General features: G+C 45.8%; 1 protein-coding gene across 2 annotated transcripts in view; it reads right to left on the reverse strand.

Annotated features, from left to right (window-relative positions):
* Nucleotides 1-21,532, reverse strand: part of FOXO3 (forkhead box O3) — a 93,787-nt gene extending 72,255 nt beyond the window's left edge. The window contains exon 1 of one of the 2 annotated variants that reach the window (XM_061460151.1): nt 20,565-21,532. In XM_061460151.1, the coding sequence (XP_061316135.1) occupies nt 20,565-21,140 (576 nt within the window). In that variant the 5' untranslated portion in view covers nt 21,141-21,532. The remainder of the gene's footprint in view (nt 1-20,564) is intronic. The other variant, XM_061460150.1, reaches the window with a different exon arrangement.
* Between the last annotated feature and the right edge of the window lie 489 nt (nt 21,533-22,021).

The following is a 22,021-nucleotide window of genomic DNA, read 5'->3' on the forward strand; positions in this document are numbered from 1 at the left end:
TGTTCTGTGCCGCGTGGCAGAGATAACACTAACAGGCTTCACAATACAAATGCACTCTCCTCAGCAACTTTTCCCCCCACCCCTTTTTTTAACCTAAACTTCAACCTAAACTATATTTGACTTCACTGTCGAGTGTTTCGCTGTTAAGTATTTCAGCACAGCTGCTATTCTCAGGTTCTCTTAAAATACACACAGTAGGTACTGTACTACTGCACATATAAACATCTACCTTCCCACCACAGCTATTTATGATTAAAATAACTTCTCTCATTTCTGATTTTATTTCCTCTCTCCAAGCCCAGCTCTACGTTGCACAGGAGCTGCTTTCAAGACTGCACTCAGAACCAACCTCTAGCATGAAATAAAGAAATAAAACATTAGCCTAGTTAGAAGTTTAGAATTTAATGTCCAATTTGCCTTGTGGGTGACCTATAAACAACAAGACTTGCTCTCCAATGCCTCAGTTTAGTGAAAAGAAAGGACTGAAGGTCAGCAATGAGCTAGGGAAGTGGCAGTGGAGGGGAGCTGCCTGTCATCTGCTGCTCCTTCAGATACCACCAGTGTCAGCTCAAGTCTCTGCTGGACTTATTACGAATCTTACTGGGGCTTGCACAGAACAAGACCTCTGTAAAGCTCTGACCCAGCTGCAGCTATCACGGTCAAAAATCATGCAGTTGCACAACAGCTACACTCAGTAGTATTGGATCTTATTCTGTCTAAAACCAAACTCCTTAGGTAAAGGAGGACAAACATGCTTTTTGGTTGAGCTAGAAGAGGATAAATGGTAGTGTGGAATTTAACAGGCTCTTCCACTTCTCTGTGACACTTTTCACGGTTCAGGGGTTCTCCACCGATGTGATGCATGAAAGGAGCCAGTGACTCCTCTGCACTGAAACGCACAGCAACACCTCCTGAATTCAACTGTCCAGCTTGACAAAGGGTCTTCTTCCTTCAAGCAAACACATTTTGTTTCCATCCACCCTTACACCAGGTAAGTGTGGAGTCAGAAGTATTAGCACTGCAGTTACAGAACTGAGAGGGCTGTACACAGGAATGGACACCTCCACCTCCCCAGCCAAAGTTTCAAAGTTTTCAGCTAAACTCCAAAGCAGCAGCTCTCTGCTGCACCCACCCAGTAAGTGGTCAGGATGTTCAGACCTGGTTCCCAGCACCTGGTCCTTATCCAAAACCTCACTTAACAGGTTCTTGCTGTCAGTGCATATATTCTTTAGTCACTGAATATGCTCAAGCCCAAAACTTCTTTTCCTCCCAGAGATTTTGCACAATTCATAACTTGAGCATGACATGAACTCTGATGCTTCTCATGGGCTAAGGAAAACCCCTTCTAACTCTCAGAAACGTTACTCTGGACATAGTTGAGCCTTGTCCATGACCGTCCTGCCTACTCAGACAGCTATTAACAAATAATTAACCCACACTGAGGCAAAGGCTCCTTTCAGCAATATGGGATGGGGCCTCAAGTTTTGAGCGTGGAGCTCCTTCATACTGAACCTTGTATATGCCTTAAAAATCTTCATGGTGGTAGCTGTACTCTGTATAAACAGCAACATAAACAGCAGATATTAGTGGGGATCATGTCTTGCTATTCAAGGAGAATAAACACAACTGTTACAAACTATTTTGCAGTGATAAGGAGTTTGGGGTGAGTGATGCTGAACCTGGACTCCATAACCCTGTGGCACACGTCCAAGCACAGCAGGAGGAAGTTTGCACCGAAGGACACTGAATACAAATTATTCAGTTCCAGAAGCTGAGCCACAGCCGACCCCAGCAAGTCCCAGCTGTGGGCACAGGGCATTCCTGCAGCACAGCACTCTGGTCTGACTCCTGTGCAGAGTTGCTTCCTCTCACGTATCAGTGCTTAAAGTCAGCTGCATGACTGAAGTCACATCATACGATCAGTGGCTCCATTTGGTTTCAGGGGAATGCAGAGTACGGGAAGTGGCTGGCACCAGTTTGTGAAATTCTGGTCTTTCTCAGATGCCAAGAAAAGTTGTCTATTCCTAAAATGGCCATTGCCACTAATTCACAGAAATTCGCACTAATTCGCAGAAAAGTGTTATTTACCTGGCACCTTCCTCAAACACAACCTAACCAAGGGCCCCACCCTGAGTGGAGATGGTGCAAATTCACAATCCCAAGTGGGATGTTCCCCTCCAACAACTACAGGTCAGCTACCTTGACCCTGGGGTGGGGCCCAACCAAGCAGTTGGATACCTCCATAAGCATGAATACACTGAACCTTTCACTTCCTAGCACAGTTTGTAGTTTTCCTAAACAGCTGATGTTTCACAAGAGCCTTAGTCTTCCTTCTCCTTGCTTTTAAGTTTCCTTTTGCTTATAATTAAGGAATTTACATGAGGACTTTACAGAAATTTTCACTTCTAGGAGGGAGAAGTGAAATTTGTGATCAGATGCTCCAGATAGCCCTACACACTGGTATATCAGGGCAGAAGTTTAAAGAAAAAATATCATGTTGCTACTTGTCTGTGCTGCCTCTTCTTGCTGGAGATGTGAGGCTGGTGTTCCTCTAAGCCTGGTGCTCTCAGGTCTCTGAGGCAGAGCGGAGTACTCTTCTGACACCTGCCCATTTAAAACAACTGCTGGGTGGTTTGTAGTCAGAAGAAGCCCCTCTCCTTTGCCTTCCCTGCCTTCCAATCAGACTGACAGGGAAGGCTGTTGGAAGATTTTTTTTTGTCCTGACTTCTGGCATGGGATCCTCCAGACATCTCATTTAACAAACACTCCGCACCTGCAATGCAGTCAGTGTTCCCTCGTCTTTGCACACAGTACATCAGTGTTGTAGCTTCTGTCTTCTAACTATGGGGCTTTGGTTTCTCATAAGGTGACATGAAAGTGTTTTGTCTGACATGGTGTGTAGGCCAGATCTCTGAAACTCATTGGCATGGGTGACTGGTGCAGACCAACCAAATTTAAAGTCCACTAAAAACTTTTTTTGGTAGGAGAATGGTGCACATATATTGCAGAAATAAACTTACCAATGTGTCAGAAGCCAAAGTCACATGGGTTTCTTAATTTTTTTTTTTTTTCCTACCTACTTCTTACACTTTTTTACTGCAAGAAGTGGTGACTTACAGCTTGGACACCTGCATCAAATGAAACACTGCTTGACAGCCTTATCTCAACTCATGGCATGTTAACTCAGGGTTGTTACCTCTCCCACCTCCTTTCCTCACACACTGCTGGAAGATGCGGAAAACAAACAAAACCCACAAAGCACACATGGAAATGCCTCAGTGCAATACAGTCAGGATAGATTTTCTGATTCATCTTCAATCTTTTCACTTGTTTTCCTCAGATGGTTGTATGTGCAGGTTCTTGTAGGCTGCCAATAGGCTGCCAACTTCTAACTGGTTTAGGCTTCAATACATGATGTGCAGCATGGAAAACAAAAGTTACTAGAACTCCTCCAGCCTCTACTAATGCATAGCGAAACCTCAGCTGGCAGCCAGCACGCTGCAGTACTGACACTGTTTTCAAAACCTGCAAAGCAGCCCCCAGCATGTACTGCTGCAGACACTTACCTGCACGTTAAATATGTACATACGACTTTTTCTTGAATGCGCAGAAAGCGCGCAATGTAAAAAGAAAACCAGTTTTACAGCAACACAGAGCTGCTTCCTCCACGTTATGCAGCTACAGCTTCAGCCAACAGCACCGGCTACATGACTGAAATACTCCATCAAGCGAGTGCTACGGCTCTGCAAAACTGTAAATGATTACAAAATAATGCCCTGCGATCAAAGAACAAAATGTGTGCTGCAGATTAATCACTTTCCAAGATGGGTAAGGAAAGATAGGCTTGAGAGATAAATCTGGCTGGGATGTTTATGCAAGCATATCATGCTCCTTAGTACTGAATGTCCCAGAACTTACAGAGGAAGTAAACAATGTGCTGGGGGGGTGTGCGGGGGGTGTGCGAGGGGTGTGCATGTGCGTGTGCCCGCACTCACAACCCAAAATAAGACAGCTCATGAAAAATGCCTAGCTGTCAGTTACGAAACACAAGCATCAGAAGTCACCCAGTTGCCAGCTATGTTGCTACAGCCCAGGAAAATCTACAAGGACTCATTTAGATACAGCTGACACTTCTCTCTGGCATTTCAAACTTCCCTATCGAACTCCACGAGGAAGCCCAGAGACTCCTGAGCCCTCTCCCCATGCCACTCAGCAGCCACAGCAGACGTAGTGCATTACAAGGAAAGGGCTGCAAGCACTTCTGGTTGGGATTTACTTCTGGAGGCAAACTCCAGCAACCTACATTTTCAGTGTCCCTCTAGCATATAATCACACTGCTTTTGGCTCCTTAAGCAATGCCAGCTTTCATGCATTCCTCATTTTTTGTGTCAACATATTTACATTTATAACTCCTAACTGGCTTAATGCTACACAGGCATTTTGAGGAAAACCCTACCAGCACTTGAACTGAATGCAACACTTTGACAGTCAATTACAAGCACAGTAAACAACGGCCAGACTGAATTAGGGGGGCTGCATTTCCACAGAGGACTCCTGGTAACTTCAGCAACCACAACAGGCTTGAGCTGCTCAGGCCTGCAAGCACACCACGTTGTGCTGGTACCAAGCTGAAAAGCCAGAGAGGCAGCCCTAAGCCTGACCAGATCTCACAGAATGAAACCACGTGGCTCAACACTTGCACTGGTGAAGCGAGGTCTTGGCACCCTCCTGTGAAGAGGCACATTCACAATGTGTGAAAGCTGCTGGGCACATTGTGACATGACTGCTCCATGCCACCCTACAGCAACAGCGTGGGGGAGGCCACAACCTGGATTTAGACTGGAGGCTGCACATAAGAAATGAGGGGTTCACTAGGAAGCCCTTCTGCAAAAGCTCACAGGGGCCTACATCACATCAGCAAGTTACAAAAGGGACCAGTCCCCTTACCGTAATTCAGTACATCACAAGAAAGTTACAGAATCTCCAGGCAGAGAGTTTAAGTTGTCATCACCACCTTTGGAGAAGGTCGGGGCTCCACACTGCATCCCTCACCTCAGGATGACAATTCTATACCAAACATGTATTTCCACACAGGAGCTGATAAAGATTTCCCCAAAACAAAAGCGAGGTACGGTGCCAGGGTATCTGCTGCAACAATGCTGCATATAGGGAAAATACTTCACAGAAGCCAACTATGTAAGGTCCCTCCTCCCTGCAAATATCTGGCTCTGTGTTAAACCCAATTAGCAATAATCTACTAATAACAAGACTGTGATGTAGCTGTGAGATTCCCCTAAAGCAAAATCCTGCCAATGCTTGTAACTGATTCAGCAATGTGCACCAGCTCAATGGCAGAGGCATCTCCAATCCTTGGAAACATTACAGCCAGTCTAATTCCCCCCTCCATGGTCACCACAACCATCAGAAAATCCCCATACATTGCGACCCAGAGAGCTGGGACTCAACAGCTGTGATCACTCGCCAGGGAAACCTAAGTGCAGTACCTGACAGGCATCAACTACTCCCAGTGAACCCCTCAGCCAGCCAAGCTGCTGAAATGGCTTGGGGAGCAATGGTGGAGAATAAACCGCAGATCCATCTTGCAGGAGAGGAAGCAGAACATGCTAGATTTGCCTTTGCACTGTTTGTTGCAATGCATGCTTGCATGCATTTTATTGCCACAGGAAGACAAGAGGCCACCCTGTTACTTGATTAAAGGCCTGAACTTTATAACTAAGGAACAAGGGAGTCATCAACTGCACATGCTGTGCATAAGCTCTTTAAAAAGTCAGTCTAAGGTTATTCACACCATTAAGTTACTTTATCTAGCACCAAGTCCATTGGAAGCTGCCTACTATGACAGACACTAAGTCACACACAGTGAAAGCAGCAGAGGTTTCCATCCTCCTACACTCCAAGGCACCACCTTGCAATTTTAAGCAGTAATTCAGTATGAGCTTCTCAGTCGAATTCTGATAACAAAAACCCTGTGATCAGCTTCTCAACTAGATGTGGAGGCATTTACCAGAATCATTAAAGACCAGGAATGAAGTTAGCAGCAGAGGCGTAAGATACAAGAAAAACATGGAGCTATGTAAGGAAAAGTCTCTTTTTATTTTCAAGTCTAAACACACCACGTCAGAGGGCACCTACTAGAGGTTGCAGAACATGTTGTAACTATGGAATGTATGCTTTCATGTCTTACATATTATCAGTGAGGAACTTGTATGTCTCCTCTCTTCTCACCAATAAGGAAGGAAAAAGGAACAGCCCCTTTTTTGGAAATAAGAGCAATTACTACATGTAACTTTATTTCAGGGACAGCTCAGTAGTACACCCCTGTGAACTGTATAATCTCAGACACTGTTTGCTGTCCAGTTCAGACCACACAAAAATAGAGACTGAAGTCTCCCTAAGGCTGCATCCTCCATCTCTGACACAAATGAGCAACCCCTCTGTACACAGTATCAGCAGACGGAACAGGACTACCCAAATGACTAAGGATCTGTACACGGACAGCACCAGGACTGCTTACCTAAGGGTGGATTAGTAAAAAAAATAAACAGTGTTCAAAATGATAGGTGGTAGCGTGAGCCCCACCTACACCTTGTATTGTCCAACACTTCTACTATAAAACCCTGCTCCCCATCACTAATAGCTTTGCAAACCTGAACTGAAACCGGGATTAGAAACAGGGTTAGTGGCCTGACAAGACAGGGGAAATAAGGAATCCTGGAGCAGGGAAGAAATGTGGAATGGGGAGCTGGACACCAAAAACCCAACACCCCCCCCACACACACAAAAAAAAAAAAACAATTTAAAAAAAAAACAGTAAAAAAAAACAAAACAGACAAGCTGGACAAGCAGAGCAGATGTGAAAACCAGGAAAGGCGGGCAGAGGGGTGGGAGATCCCAGGAAAAGGAATGCAGATGGAGCAGGACTGGGAATTGCAGGGACGGAGACTGGGGTGGGAGGCCACAGGGGAGCAAGGAGCTTGAGGGGTGGGGGGAGAAGAGGATGCAGCGCTGGAAGGGTGCTTACTGGGGAAACCCACAGATACTGGGAAGGTGAGTGACAGAGGAGCACACCAGGAAGGGTGTATTTCTTTACTCAAGAGCGGAGTGCAACAAATATGGCACAGGGCCCACACAGGGGTCACGAGGATGAGCTGAAACTCTGAATACCCCTTGAAGCATCCAGCCCGACAAGGTGACTGTGGGTGGTTGGAATTGAGTGAGCTCGTTACTAACAACAGCATCATAGCCAGCATTAGAAGTCATTTCAAGTGTTAGAGGCAACTTTATTTCTGACATTTTGTACTTCCAGAGCACTTGGCTTTTATATTGAAACACTTCGGTGTAAACTTTTGTGTAAATGAAGTACACTCTTACTTAGTACTTCTGCTCAGCACTTCACTGAACAGTGAGAACTATCCACAGAGACACTGCAGCAATCTGCTGCATTAATGGTCAAGCCATGCCAAATACAACTTTCCTATTTCCAGTCTGCTCCTGGAAAACTGCATTGCTCAAACCCACCCACTGTATCCTGGTGCTTCTGGCCCCCACATGCTCGTAACCACCTGGAAGAACTGGTGTCTGACACCTGATACAGTTTACTGCAGAAGATAAGGAAACTGTCACCTCTCGGCCCATGCAGAGCTTTTAAAAAGAAGAAAAAGCTTTTTTAAATTAATTTAAAAAAAAAAAAATCCACGAAAATGTCAAACTAGCAACCAGGCACTCTGACTGGATAAATTTAGTAAGATCATGATTCAACTACAATCAAAGGAAATCCACACTTAATTTCTCAAACAACTGCTATCACACTGTTCAAGCAAACTGTTTTTTCCTTCAGGCTGATGGGACACCAAATCCACCATTTCTCAATTTACTACTTTTATCCTCCCCCCCCCCCCCCCTTCAATTAGAGAACATTCCACATGCTTAGTACAAGCCTCAATAAAAAAACGACACGTGAGAAGCTTTTGCCAGGGTTAAGTCCCAACACAGCTGTTGGAAAAACCCAAAGTGAACATTTTATCCTGGCCAAATCAGTGTTCTTCTCACTATTTATATTCTTGGATCCAGCAGCTGCAAGAGATGCTACAGGTCATGTTCTCCTAAACGGACACAGAATCTGAGGATCCTCTCAAGTTTTGGAGGCTTGTTTGTACTTTTCCCTCTCAATACTTCGCAGTGCTGCTGCACCGATGCCAGTTTGCTGCGGGTTTAAGTAGGGTACTAAACTCTGCCCAGAACAGATTTTTCAGCTAAGATTTTCCATCTTTAAAAAAAAAAAAATCCTATTTTTCCTGCTTCAGTTTTTCAGCACCACAGGATCAACACTGGCTGCTCGGTTGATAATACCCCTCTTTATTTGAAGTTATTTTTCTCCTTTCACCACCCACATTCATCTGGGACTTACTCAGTATTATTCTGCCTGACACCAATCCAAAACAGCAAACAATTTCTGTAACAACACAATTAGCAAGAGAGGACCCTAACGGAGCAGCTTCGTTGTCTAAGAATCCCCTTATGTACCATTCAGTTATGTATCAAAAATAAAGTTGAAAAACTTGTAAGGAGGCTAGACATGATTGTGCCTTTAACAGAACAACTTCTCTGGTATCAGGACCAGCATTTTACAAGCAGGGAAACGTTTCTTCTGTACTTTGGCCTTCTGTCATCAGAGAGATGTGGAGATTTATGCCTTTTCTTCTTCTAAGTTAGATTCCTTCAGTGCCCTATTTTATACTCTTCCTGACAGGTCCCTATTTTGTGTTAAAAACCCCTGCTGTCATTGTGTTGCATAGCAAAAGACCTTTACAGACGAAAGAGAAAACTCCTGCCACCGAGTCAAGTGGCAAGAGGTAACTCTGCAGTTAAAACTGTGAGGATAAAATACTTTGCCCAGCAACATATTCATTTCCAGCAGGATTTGATAAAATTGTAATTCACTGTCCAGAAAGAGACTAAAATATTAAACATATTATACTGAGAAAGTCAAAATAGGTCATTCAATCAGTGTTATTCCCTCTTCATTTCACACATAATACAAAGCAGTTAAGTAGTTTCTCTTGCAATTAGCATCATCTTTGTCTCCTCAGCATCTAAAATACACTGGAGATACAGAGCAGCTCTGACTGTGCAGCAGCCCAGGCGCTGCTCGCCACCATCACTGACTTCTCAGTACATACATAGAGGTGAAATCCCATCTTCAATGATTTCAACCATGATCATTTTCTGGCTTACCGCCTCAAATGACAGACCTTTTCTCACTGATTGAAGAGAAGTACAGGTGCGCTCAGGAAGAACCCCGAAATCTCCAACTGCTAATGCACATCCCACTCCAACCATGAAGATTCTTCACCTGTCAAAGCCTTGAAGAAGGTGGGCTAGAAACAGCCTCCCTGGAGAACGGCAGGGTTTTAGAGATCTTTCCTGGATGTGAGAAGTCTGACATATGCTTCAAATGCATTTTAATTTAGAAAAATGTTGGAAAGATTTTATTTATGTTTCTAATTAGGTAAACAGTATGCTGTTTCCACCTGCTCCACGCTACCCCAGTAGGCCCAGTAGACATCAGATGTCTATGAACATACATGAGGTTGATTTACTCTCTACTGCTAGTTCACAGAATCCTTCCCCCTCCCAGCCCCGTATGCCACTGCCTTATGGCCTACATGCTTTCCCTATCGATTTTAAAATACCTTCTTAAGCACACGGTTCCATTCCCCAAAGCTTTATAAAAAACAGCTCCTAACAGAAGATTTCTCTCCTACCGCAAGTGTGCAAGCCATTAGTACATTTTAACCAGAAGCATTTTCACCATGCATGAGCCAGGCTTTAAAAGCAATGGGGCAAGAAATAAATCTTAACATGCTATGGGAAGTGAAAATCACACTGTCAACATTATGATGAAAATAATAATGTTGAGTTGAGGCTTTTAGCAGCTGCACAAACTAGGCTGGAAACCTCTGGCCCAATCCATGCACTCTGATATTGCTTCCATTTGCAAAACGAAGATTTTAGATGCGGCCCATTTATCTGGGCCACATATATATGGCTCAGGCTACACAAAAGCAGAAGCTACTTGAACAAGATTCACAAAATGCATCTGAGATTTTATAGCTCCTCAGTGGCAGCATCATTCTTGGTGCCAAAGTTGTTCTCCTACAAAGGCATGGCAGGATTAGCAGCCTCCATTGTAGATCTTGATGAATACTTAAAGAAGCACCATTCACTCTGAAACCTGACATCTCAGACAAATGGTTTTGAGTTCCCCCATAGGGTGAAACTTTCAAACACAACAGATCGTGTTGCACAAAAACAGGGACAGCAGCTTTATGTGGCTCAGCTTACAAGCAACTAGGGACATGACTTGAACTGGTGTCACCTTCTCCTATGAATTCCTGGAAAAAAAAAAAACATTCTCTGAAAATTAGTTAAGGTCCAGAGCAGTTTTGCAGAACAAACAGTAGGTTATAGGTTTCAGGAAACCACATCACTGCTCTCGGCATAAAACCAATTAGTGAAAAAGATGATAATGTGGGAGCCTGCAAGAGTATCACAAAAAGACATTCTTTGTTGAGTGCCATTCTCACTTACCAGACGCCAAATTTTATGTACCAAGCATATCTAGAACTTTATATATAAAACTGATAAATCCTCCATGAAGTACTAGCAAATATGTTTACACAAGATAGAGGTTCCCAGCCTAACTCCACAAATACCTGCAAAGTCAGAATCTTTTGATCTGGATTAAGTCTAGCATTTAAAGGTATGTTTACACTGCAAATTTCATCTGAAAAAGTAGGGCTAACTTTGGTTATAACGTGTCTTCAGAGACCTGAAATAGCTGCTTGAAGAGCCAGCACAGAGAGAAAAAAAAAAAAAACAAAACAAACCAAAACCAACAAATCCAGCAGGTTTTAAGAGCACCGACGCCTAACTGGAGTATATATCAAGATAATTAAGTCTATGTTCTAGATAAAGCAAACACAGCCCTGGAATATGGCCCATTGTCCTAAAATGATTTCTTTAGGATAATATATCTATTCTTCTGCATTCCCTATTTGGGAAAAAGTGTAGAAACCAACATAATACAACATGAAAAAAACACTAAGTTATAAGGGCAAATGATCTACAGTGTCAGAGGTGCTGGCTGTCTAGACTAAGAGAGTAGCTTGTATTAGAATATTATTAGGCAATTAATACATTTTTAAACAAAGTTTTGTTTACTTAAGTGCAACACTGTTACTAACACTCCCTGGTCACGCAAAGTCCTCACAGGGAGTTCAGGCTGAGCCGCAATCAGGATTTCAAGCATTGCCGGCTTGAGTTTTAGTTACACTAATGCAAATGTGTGCTGCTGCAGCACCACAGGAGAGCCCCACTGCTGCTTTAACGTAACACAGCCTTTAGCAGGGACGAGAGTCAAATCCTGCTCTCTCTACTTCATCTACCCATGGAAGTCGCACCATCATAACCAGGCTGCATTCACACAAACCGGTTTTCATTCCCACTCCGAACGGAGCAGCTGCAGCAGCCAGGAGGCAGAGTGAGGCCTGAGTGTACGTGTGCCGATGTGTTTGGGTGCTCCTCTATCTGTCCGCCCCAGCAGGTCGCCGTCTGTCCTCATCAGCCCTTCACCTTATCTGCTGGCTCCCACTCCTGTGGGGTCAGGATAAGCACACGTTACCTCCCTGTTCAAGCGCTGGCAAGCAGCCTGACCTGCCCTTTTCTGCTCACGTGACATGGGAGACAGCAGGCCTACTAAGAACTTTTTCCTAGGAATGAAAAGTTTTTCCTAGGATCCCACCCACTGGCCGCAATCCCGGGTGTGCCCATGGCGGCTGCTGGTCCCTATGGGGAGCAGAGTCTCAGAAAGGGAGGGGCAGGGAGGCGGACTAGCCTGAAGGCACTGCAGGGCTGCCTTAGGAGCAGCCTCCAGGCAGACCGCAGCACAAAGTGCAAAGGCAGCCGCAGAGCTAGGTGTCAAAGGCGGAAAAGGGCACTTTTGTCAGCACTGCTGCCCTCATTCCTGAGCTCTCAATAGGATTTTGGCATGGAGACGTCAGCACAGACCCACCCTTCACCTCAGCATGGGCAGTGTGTGAAGGGATGCAGAAGTGGCGTGATCCAGTGACTCACCCCACGGAAACGCACCCAACCAGTGCCAGCAGCAGCACTCAGGTGTGCAGCAGCCAGAGGCTGTGCAGGCAAAACCCCAGCACCAGCAGCCTCCTGCTCCTAGCACTGGCAGCAGCACTCTGCAGGAGACCTGGAAGCACAAGCTGCAGAGGCCCTGACGACAAGCCAGTAGTGCTGCACACCCTCCTCCTCGCTTCAAGTGGGCCTTCCTCCAGCCCTCCAGCCATGATCCATAGCCTGCCTCTGCCCTCCTGTTCCAGTGTGCACCTCCTGCACGTGTCCCTTTACACGTAGCAAGTGACAACTTCACTAGCAGGGGAAAAATAATAAAGAAAAGCAAAATAATACCTTGCCAAATAAACACATGCAGGTGAGAAGCCAGCATTTCATAATTCAGCATTTAAGTACACAGTGTATTGTGACCGAGCAAGCAATCCATTCAATTCATTAGCACAAGTCTGTTACAAGAACTAATTTTCACAAGGCATTTCTTTACCAGTACAAATCCCCAGAGAGGCATTTCTCTTTCAGTGAAATCTTAACAAAGGTGTTTTATTATCAGTAGAAGTATTTAAATAGCCTTCATTTTTAACAGGTACCAGTGTACAGATAAAGAAAACTGCCCAAAAAGCAAAGTCCAAGTAGCACATACACACAAGTTATTAACAAGACATCAATGCTGTTAACTCCTGACCTGACTCAAATTCCCTGCAAATCAGCATTAAGCACATATCAGTCCTTAAGCAAATGTGCAAAGGGGGTGGCCCATAGAAAGGACTCTGGCTTTATAGGGCAAGACTGGCTCCCCTCAGACATCACAGCAAGGTGCAGCATCAGGAGGAACAACTCTGGTGAAAAGCAATAGTGCCACAGCAGTGCTCTTTCTCCAGCCCCACTGAATGGCAGCTCCCTTGCTATTTCACCACTGGGATGAGGCAGAGCACTAACACAATCATTCACTTGTTCCCAACACCTTACACTCCCCTAAAATTGCTCTTTATCAGTCCTGTAGTCTAATCAACTCCAGAGGTATCCCCAGCCGAAAATCAGCTTTGATCTGCAACATGCCCTGCACAGTTATGAGCCAGCCCTTCATTTCTCACAGAGGCACCCCATACACCATGCAACTGGTGTTACAACAAGAAGAATGGAGAAGGTAAAGTAGGACATAATGTCCCTAGAGTCTTCCAAGCCAGGAATGAGGAATGGCAGTATGAAGAACTGAGGAATGGAATTTACTTTTTTTTTTTTTTAATATTGGTATTTGAAGATTGAACAATCATTCTCTGCTTGTTAACCCTCTTATCTCACAGGTTATAACACACTGCTGTTAGAGACTGTACTCCACTCCAGCGCTGGCCTGCTCTCAACGGCTGTGGGATCCTCAAGATCCATCATCCTCAGCCACACAGAGCTGAGGATGTCTTCCCTGCAAGGCATCACAGTAAGCCTCAGCAACTCCTATGTACCCCCTCCAGCCTTGCACACTTGAGCTTTTCCTACTCCTCTATTCCAAACAGGGGCTGGAACCACATCACCACAGGCCTCCAATCTCCCTGCAGTTCCTGGCAAGCTGAGAAGCATGGCTCTTTCTCCAGCCGCCTCAATCAGAGGAGCGAAAAAAGCTTGGAAATGTGCTGGTTTGTTTGGGAAAGCTAAGCCAATGTCAAGAAAATGTCAGATACAAAGGGGTAAGGAGTTGGTGCCTGTCAGTGTTGCAATCGTATCCCACACACACAACTGGAACATCAGGAAACTGGTACAGTCGTGCAGAAAAGCACAGGATACCCCATCCTGACTTTGTCTGAAGCAAGTTAGAACAAAACATCTCACTCTGAAGGAAAATCCCCTTCTGTAGACAAGCCTCTTTTTAATAATAAGAGCTAAATGGACTATTCAAGCAGGTAATTAATGTTAATTAACATATGTCAGGCCATAAATTGGCTAAATGCACCTCATTTTCCAAACCGTGTGTGTGGCAATGCTCAGGAAATTGTAACAGAAAAGAACAGTCTAAGTTTGTAGAAGCACTAAAAAAGAGCAGATAAAAGGTTAAGCATAATCTTAACATAACCCGTGGAGTGCTGAGCCAGCACTACCAAAAACTGAATGACTGTGCACATTACTTGAACACTTTATTTTGCTCCTGAACCACTGCGCTACATATACATTGTCAGCCCCAAGAAAAGCCACATCAAAAAAACCCTGCAGATCCCCGAGCACTGTGTTATCAGGCAGGTCTTTACGGGGGTGCTCGCTACGTGCTGCAGGACCTGGATGCACCTCCTGCCCCAGGACCTGGCAAGGCTGCGGTCCCTTTCCAGCGCTGAGTTGGGAACCAATGCCGTTTTTGACAGCAGGGGAAACAGAACACTGGCATGAGGATGCTCAGAGCTTGCCCTCCTCCAGAAGAGAGTGTGCCTCAAAATGCAGAGGGCCTTGTGCCGTTTAAAGAAACTAACACTGCTATTTTATAACCCTGCCCTTTGGGCACATATTCTGTGACAGAGATAGCAGTAAGGCTTTTTGAAAAGTGGGAGAGAAACAAGAACATGCAAAGATTTTAGTTTAAGTAACAACCTGCATTAGGAAGCACTTTCAGTTTCTCCCTTGGCAAGCTGCCACTACACTAAGACCCACTGTAATTGCATTGCAAATAAGAAACAATCCTCACAAAAGATTTTCTGTACTTCCACGCAAAATAGCTGGCTGCCAAAATCTTGCAGGGCACCTTTAGGAGGCTGCCACCTAGGGAAATGCTTTGGCTGGTTATCTTCAGTTTTTCCTTATTTCCAAGGCAATTCCTTCAGCTTTCCTTCTAACCCAGCACCCCCACTGTAGTTTTCTGGGGTTATTTCGCATTTTTCTCCCCATACACACCATGAAACGTGGTCGAAAACAGCACAGCAGCTGCAGGGAGGCCTGGGGGAGCTGCACCAGCCCCAGCGCTGCCTGCCTTCTGTAAGGGACACCACCGACTCCGGGTTTCTACTTTGCCCACGTCAGCACAAAGAGCTTTCACAAAACCACTGGGCTAACCCTAATCACTTGCCTTTCTAAATGCACCAGCACGTGCCCAGCCTCCCCTAATCTCCCCGGATTACAGCAAAGTGGTGTAGCACCACCAAAATGACCCGAATACAAAATGGCCTCGTGTGTTAAAACACTGCTCACTTTACAAAGACAAAACCATGCAGAGGGAGGATGTCCTGGAGCAGGGGTGCCAGGACACCTCTCCTCCCCAGCCTGATAGTCTCAGTGTTTGTTCAACCCAGTACAATACAGCAGATATTAAAGCCACTAAGGTGATTTCATTTTTATTAGCAATAACCGTGTACTTTCAAACACACAGGTAAGTGTAGGAGCCAAACCTCTGACTCTCAAGCTTCTATTTTAAATATGCTTAAATAGTGACACTAATAACTGATTTCAGACAATGTTAATGTTGTGTGACTGTTTTAGGTAACCTTCTGTCTCTAAAGAACTGAAGAACACTGATTCCACTATTTATCACACCTGTCTACCTGACAGTGATACTATCCAGCATCACTCACTGGGGGTTTCCCATTCACATAAAAAGTTAGGTTTATCAGAGCCTGTGACTCCTTGCAGTTTATGACATTCACCAAGGCAATGTGTTTATATCTACATTTAACAAGTCCTTCAGTGAAGGTGCTCCTCACTGTCACACTCTGATTCAAAGTCAGTGATTCTGGGAGATATACTCCATGTCTCTTTCTCTCCTCTAACAGCTGTCACCTGCCTGCATGAGAAGGGGAAAAGCGAGATCTTTGATGTACATTACAGATATAAAATAATAATGTGTGCTAATATCTACATATGGTTTCTACCAGAAAGTTTAAGAAATCATTTGTTACTTTGATACTGAAGAATGTTCCTCTTTGATGCAAGAAGCTTGTTAAATCTAGCAGTTTCAACTTTGGGGCTGGAACCACACATCTCTCTAAGTTGCTCAGCACAAAATTCACTTAGAAATGTTACCGAGCATTTTGTTAAAGCACAACATAGTAAGGCTTTGATCAGGTAAGATGCTTAAGCAGTAGGGTTAAGCACACAAGTAATCCAAGTGAAGCCCCAAGGATCCATTCACATGCTTAAACCCGTGCTTGCTTGTGTAGATCAAAACTTAAAATAATCAGCCTACAGCTTGTACCTCAGACCCTTCTGTACAGATGGAATGAGGCAGCTCAAAATTAGAAAAAAACAAAGTAGAATAGAAGGCTGGAAAAATATTCATGCTAGCAGTCAACTGGAAAACAGCCTGAAAAAGAAAAAAGACAATGAAGAAAAAAAATGAAACTGATGCAAACTCCAGTTTTCCGCTGCCTCTCCTGATAAAGACGTTCGGTGCCACTTCGAAGAAAGAGAAATAAGAACAGAGTGGTGTTGTTTCCTTCCCACATCCTTCGCAAAAGATGATAAAAAAAGTCCGACACATCTTGCGTATCAGCATCTGGCTAACAGATTTAGACATCTGTCTACATCGCTGGCAAATTTCTCAAGTCTCAACAACTGGGGAAGAGACTCGTGCGTTTGCTGCGCTGAAGGGACTGCAGCCCATCAGTACATATTGGTTAATAAAACATGGTGAGAAATGATGAAATGTCCACGTAAAAAGTTTACAAAAATCTCCTCTTCTGAGCAAATATCCCAGAAACTTGTATTTATCTTTCGTAAGGAAGATAAATCCAACAGGTGTAAAACAATCAGACTTCTGATATGAAAAAAGTTGAATCAAAGCAAATCAGCTGCATTTAAATTTGGGAATTGCTGGTATCTGTTTATGAAGGACCAGATTCATACTGCTCAACAAAGAGGAAAATAGTCCCCCTAGTGTACTCTTCATGTAGAAAAGACTGTTTCACAAGACAGTGCTGCAAGAAATTACAAAATAACATTATAGGAAGAGATGTGGAAGTACTTAAGCTATAGTGAAACCAGGCACCCCTACTATATACATGGGCATAAGGGTGCTTCAGTTTTCTATTTCAAGATTACTCAGTGGAGTTACAGTATCCAAAATATCTCAGGGTGGAGAGGGGGAGACCCCACCTGCTTTTTAAGTCAGCACACTAGTTTTGTGACTGCAGGACACTGACAGTGTAACGGATACCTGAATTTGGACAGACGGGTAGATCTGGTCACTGAGAAGTTTTGTGGAGCTACCTGCAACTGCCGCCTGGCATTGCATTTCATCAGCTCACCCTCATACCTTTGCCCCCCTCCACTGATGATAAATATAAATATCACCCCCCCATAAGTATTCAAGACTTACTGAAGATACTGAAGATACATTTAGATTGCATCTAAACCCTTCCTGGCAATTTGGAAGTACACAGGGCTGTATCAAACCTGGCTGCCGTGGTACATGACAGTGCCCACAGTGTGCCAGCTCTACAGCAATGCACCGCACACTACTGCCCTAGCTAGCTGTCAGGCAGTATTAGGTTAGCTGATGTCCCACCAGGGCCGGGAACAAAGGAGATTGTTGGGGTGTGTATTGGGCAAACCTCATCTAAATTAGCGGAAACGTAATATACGCCTTCCTAACCACATCTGAAATAGTCACTTCTGCTTTAATGCCCTAGGAAAAAAAAGAAAGAAAAAGCAATAGTTGTAACTTCATAGCTCTTAAAATAATTATTTTGAGGGGTATAATCCCAGCTATGTTTATGGATTATGGTATTCAGCACATCTCACTAGAAACAGCACACTAGAAACAGATTAATATTTCATATATAATAACACCTAAGATAATAAAACCAAGTTCTTTTCTTCCCTTTGTTTAAAGTGACAATTTTCCCACTCAGTGCCAGAGCAGAACGTTGTTAAATGGGCCTGCTGCCTTCAAAGATGAATTTAGCTGTGTAAAAATATTCTAAATTAAGATAAAAGCCTCCTGATACAGAACTATCTTCCGTTCATTTAAAATCTCGGTGTAACTAGCAATCTGAAAAAGTCTGGTGTGAAAAGCTGACATGAGTTCCTGAAGAGTTATATTCATTACCTGTGAAGGAAACAAAGATGATAATAACATCTAATGTGTTTCAGCATCAGGAGACTAAGATGGAGTCTCTATTTAGGTGTTTCTTCTTGCACAAACTAATTTATGTTCCAGCTAAGAAATTGAAATAGTCCTGTTCTGAAACAGTCCTCTTCTGAATGCACAGGCATACATTAAAAGAAACTCTAGCCCTGCTAAGGAATTAAATTTTGCTGTTTTGGATGCCTGGCAAATTATTAGCTCCTGACCTCTCCTTAGCCCCTTTCAGCATGCCCCTACTACCTGTGAACAACTGCACCCACCGTTAATACAGTCAAAACGCCTCACCCAGACTTCCAGACACCTCACAGTCATTAAGGAGGCTGAGTTTTCTGCTACCAGTATGCAAGCATCTCCTGATAAAAGTAATCTTAAAGGTTTGTGAGAAACTTCTGAACTAAATTATATCAGAGGAATCTCAAGGGATCCAAGTTTTTAACATTTTAATTAGCTCAAAGTACCAGTTAATGCTGCTCAGCAATGGAATCAATATCAAATTAACAGTGTAAATTGTCAGAAAAATTGTGACTGTATTAAGCATACTAATCAACGTAAGCACTTCAGGTTATGGCCCAGACCCTGCGTCTGCTGAAACGAATGGGAGCTCTGCCACCAAATTCAGATGAAACAGTATCAGCCCCATTGTTTGACAAGTCTTCGCTTCAATCAGGTATCCAGAATTTACTGAAAACTCGAAGTATCAGATAAAAAGACTTCATTTGACATAGCAGATGACATCTACAGCCACTGCTTCTGTATGAAACCAAACAATTTATGAAAGGCACCGGCTGTCATCAGAAGATGTAACCCTTTATCACACTCCATGTCACACTTGTGAAATCAGACCAAAATTCAACACCTAATACAGACGGAAAAGCTATAAAAGGGATCTCTGTTTTTAAAAGCCTTGTCTTGAATTAGTTGTGCCACTGATAAACTTTGCTATTTTCCCCAGCCTGAGACAAGTCTGTTTGTGAAATGCTTTCTCTACAGTGCTCCATTTGGAAAGGAAAAGATCACACAGATGTACTTCAGTTCCTAGCAGCAAGTCCTACTCAGGCACCAAAACATGAAACAGGGCTGCTAATATGAAAACTGCCAGAAATGTTTCATTTCACCCATACAGTACTTCTGACTGACTTATATACGCTAAGTTATCCCCCGATCCAAAGCTAGAGAGATTGAAAGAAGCAATGTAATTTCTCTATAACACAATAAAACCCCGGCAAATTCGCCTTCAGCCATCCGTTCAAAAACTCTGTCGCAGATGCTGCCAGTATCAGCCCTCGGCAGCTACTGAGCCATACCGGGATTTCCCTCTGCAAAGAGCATCGACATCAAGTAGCACCTGTATTTCTGCGTAGCAGCGAGTACGTGACATTTCAGCATCCAACAGACACTAATAGATGGATGTGGAAAATGAGGAAGAAAAAAAGCAGCTCTGAAAGTCACCTCAAATATGCTTTAGGTGCAGCACGGGCTCCTGGTAGGCCTTCCTAGACCGAGAGTAAAACCCTGCCTGCCTGCAACGTGCTTTTGCACATGCTGAGTAAACAAGCCTCAAAAACAGGTGGGTTTTTCTTTTCTTACTTATTAAAACAGTAGTAATCTTAGCTGCTAACCTTCCCAGCGCTGGACAGAAAATGCTCAGATTTATCAGCAGACGGTGCCCTCATGCACTGGCACCGCAAGAATCACAAACCAAGCATTCCCGTGGCTGAGCAGCCAACAACTCCACGCTTTGATTAACTTTAGGAAGAAATGTCAAGACCCGAATTTCCCTCTACTGCCTTTGAGGAACGTGTGGGGAAACCACTGGGGCTTTTCTAGACGAAAATAATAGTCATTTTGTATTTGAGCTCTGAGACTCAGACTGACCCTGCACAAAAGCAACTCTGCTTATTTCCAGCACGAGTTACACCGAAGGCGCGTCTAACTCTAAAAAAAAAAAACCAAACAAACAAACAAAAACCCCACACCAAAACAAAACAACCACCACCACACACACCATAACAAATATTTTTCCTTTCTTTTTTCCTCTTCTTCTTCCCCTGCTTATGTGCTTGTGCACGAAAGAAGCCAGCTCCGCTCCAGCGTTTTCCTTGCCCCTAGAGTTAGGAGCCCTCACCGCCTGCACGCAACAACAGGAAAGAGACAAAACTTTTCTTACCCCCTCCCTTCATTAATAAATAAATAAACCAGCAGAGGGAACAGGGCGACCAGCAGCACGGCCCGTCGCAGCACTCCGCCGGCTGCACCGGAGGAAGCCGCGGCATCCCCCGCTGCAGCCCGCCCGTCGGGGCGGCGCGATGGGTCTCGCCGCGGACCCTGGACCCCTCCTCACCTTCCAGCCGGCCGAGCTGTTGCTGTCACCCTTGTCCTTGAAGTAGGGCACGCAGCGGACCATCCAGTCGTAGATCTGGGAGAGGGTGAGGCGCTTCTCCGGGGAGCTCTCGATAGCGCGGGTGATGAGGTCGGCGTAGGAGAGGTTGCCCCATGCGTTGCGCCGAGACGAGCACTTCCTCGGCGCTGCCGCCGGGCCCCCGGTCAGCCCCCCACCTCCTGCTGCCGCTCCACCGGGTGAGAGGCTTGGCCCCTCCGGGCCGGCTCCGGGCAGCGGGGCCAGCAGCCGCGCCGCCTCCTCCGGGACGCTGGTGGCCGCCGCCGCTTCTCTGCCCGCGGGGGCCGTGCTGCCGACGGCCATGGCCGAGCCGCCCCCCTCCTCCTCGTCGTCCTCCTCCTCGGGGATCATGGAGGCGGCGTCGGCGGGCGGCTCGCCGGCGGGCTTGGCTGGGCTGGCCTGCAGCTCGGGCCTCTGCAGGGGCCAGGTGCAAGAGCGGGGCCGGCTCTGCGGCTCAAACTCGGGGTCTAGCTCCACTTCCAGAGGTGAGAGCGGGGTGGGGGGCGACGCCTCTGCCATCTTGGCCTCCCCCGCGGGTGGCTGCAGCGGCGGCGGGGGAGCGCTGCGACGGGGCGGGCGGGCGGCCGCAGACCCCGCTCCTCCTCCGCCGCCTCCTCGGTGCCGACGGGAGCCTAGCAGGAGGGGGGCCGCCGAGCGGGCATGCCGCTCACCGCTACGGGTTGGCAGGCGCTCCGCCGCACCCGGAGCCCGCTGCCCTCGGGCGCTGCGCACGCCGGGGAGAGGGGTGGGGGAAGGAGGAGGGAGGAAAGGGGGAAAAAAATCCGAAATCCGATTAGGAGCCGGAGCGGCAGCGCAGGGCGGGCAGCGCGGGGCCGGGCGGTGCCGGAGGTGCCCTCCGCGCCGGCGGTGCGGTGGCCGCTCCCGCGGTGCCCGTGTGCGTTTGTTTATGTTTCACTCCATGCGTATGCAGAAGTAGCTCCAGCGGGAACAGCACTGTTTCCAGTCAGGAGACGACCCCCCACCGCCTCCGAGCTCGCTCCTGGTCGCTTCCGCAGATATCTTCCCTTTTGGGGGAGTAGGGTGGTCCTTTGCGCCCTCCCTCGGCAGGAGGGCAGGGAGAGGGGTCCTTCGGATTACGCCAAAGACTTTTTTTCCTTCTTCAGAACGCCCTGAAAGGAGGAGAAGTCTTAGCATACACCCAACTGCATACTAGCGTAAGCCTGTCACTTTGCGGTGCCCCCCAAACCACATGCGAGCAACCTCCCCAAAATCTCACAGCCGACGGAGCAAGGGGCGGTAAAAGGCCACCCCGGGGGCTGGTCGATTAAACAAAAAATAATAATAAATCCTTCTTCTCGCAGGGAAAAAGCAAACACAACGGGAAGAAATCAAATCGCAGTCTTCCAACAGGTCCAGAAGCATTAAGTCCTCCCTAGGGC

This window comes from Pezoporus flaviventris, unplaced genomic scaffold (assembly GCF_033815535.1).
Source record: "Pezoporus flaviventris isolate CSIRO_AGI_PZ_B2104156 unplaced genomic scaffold, CSIRO_AGI_Pfla_v1 ptg000031l, whole genome shotgun sequence".
NCBI lineage: Eukaryota > Metazoa > Chordata > Aves > Psittaciformes > Psittacidae > Pezoporus > Pezoporus flaviventris.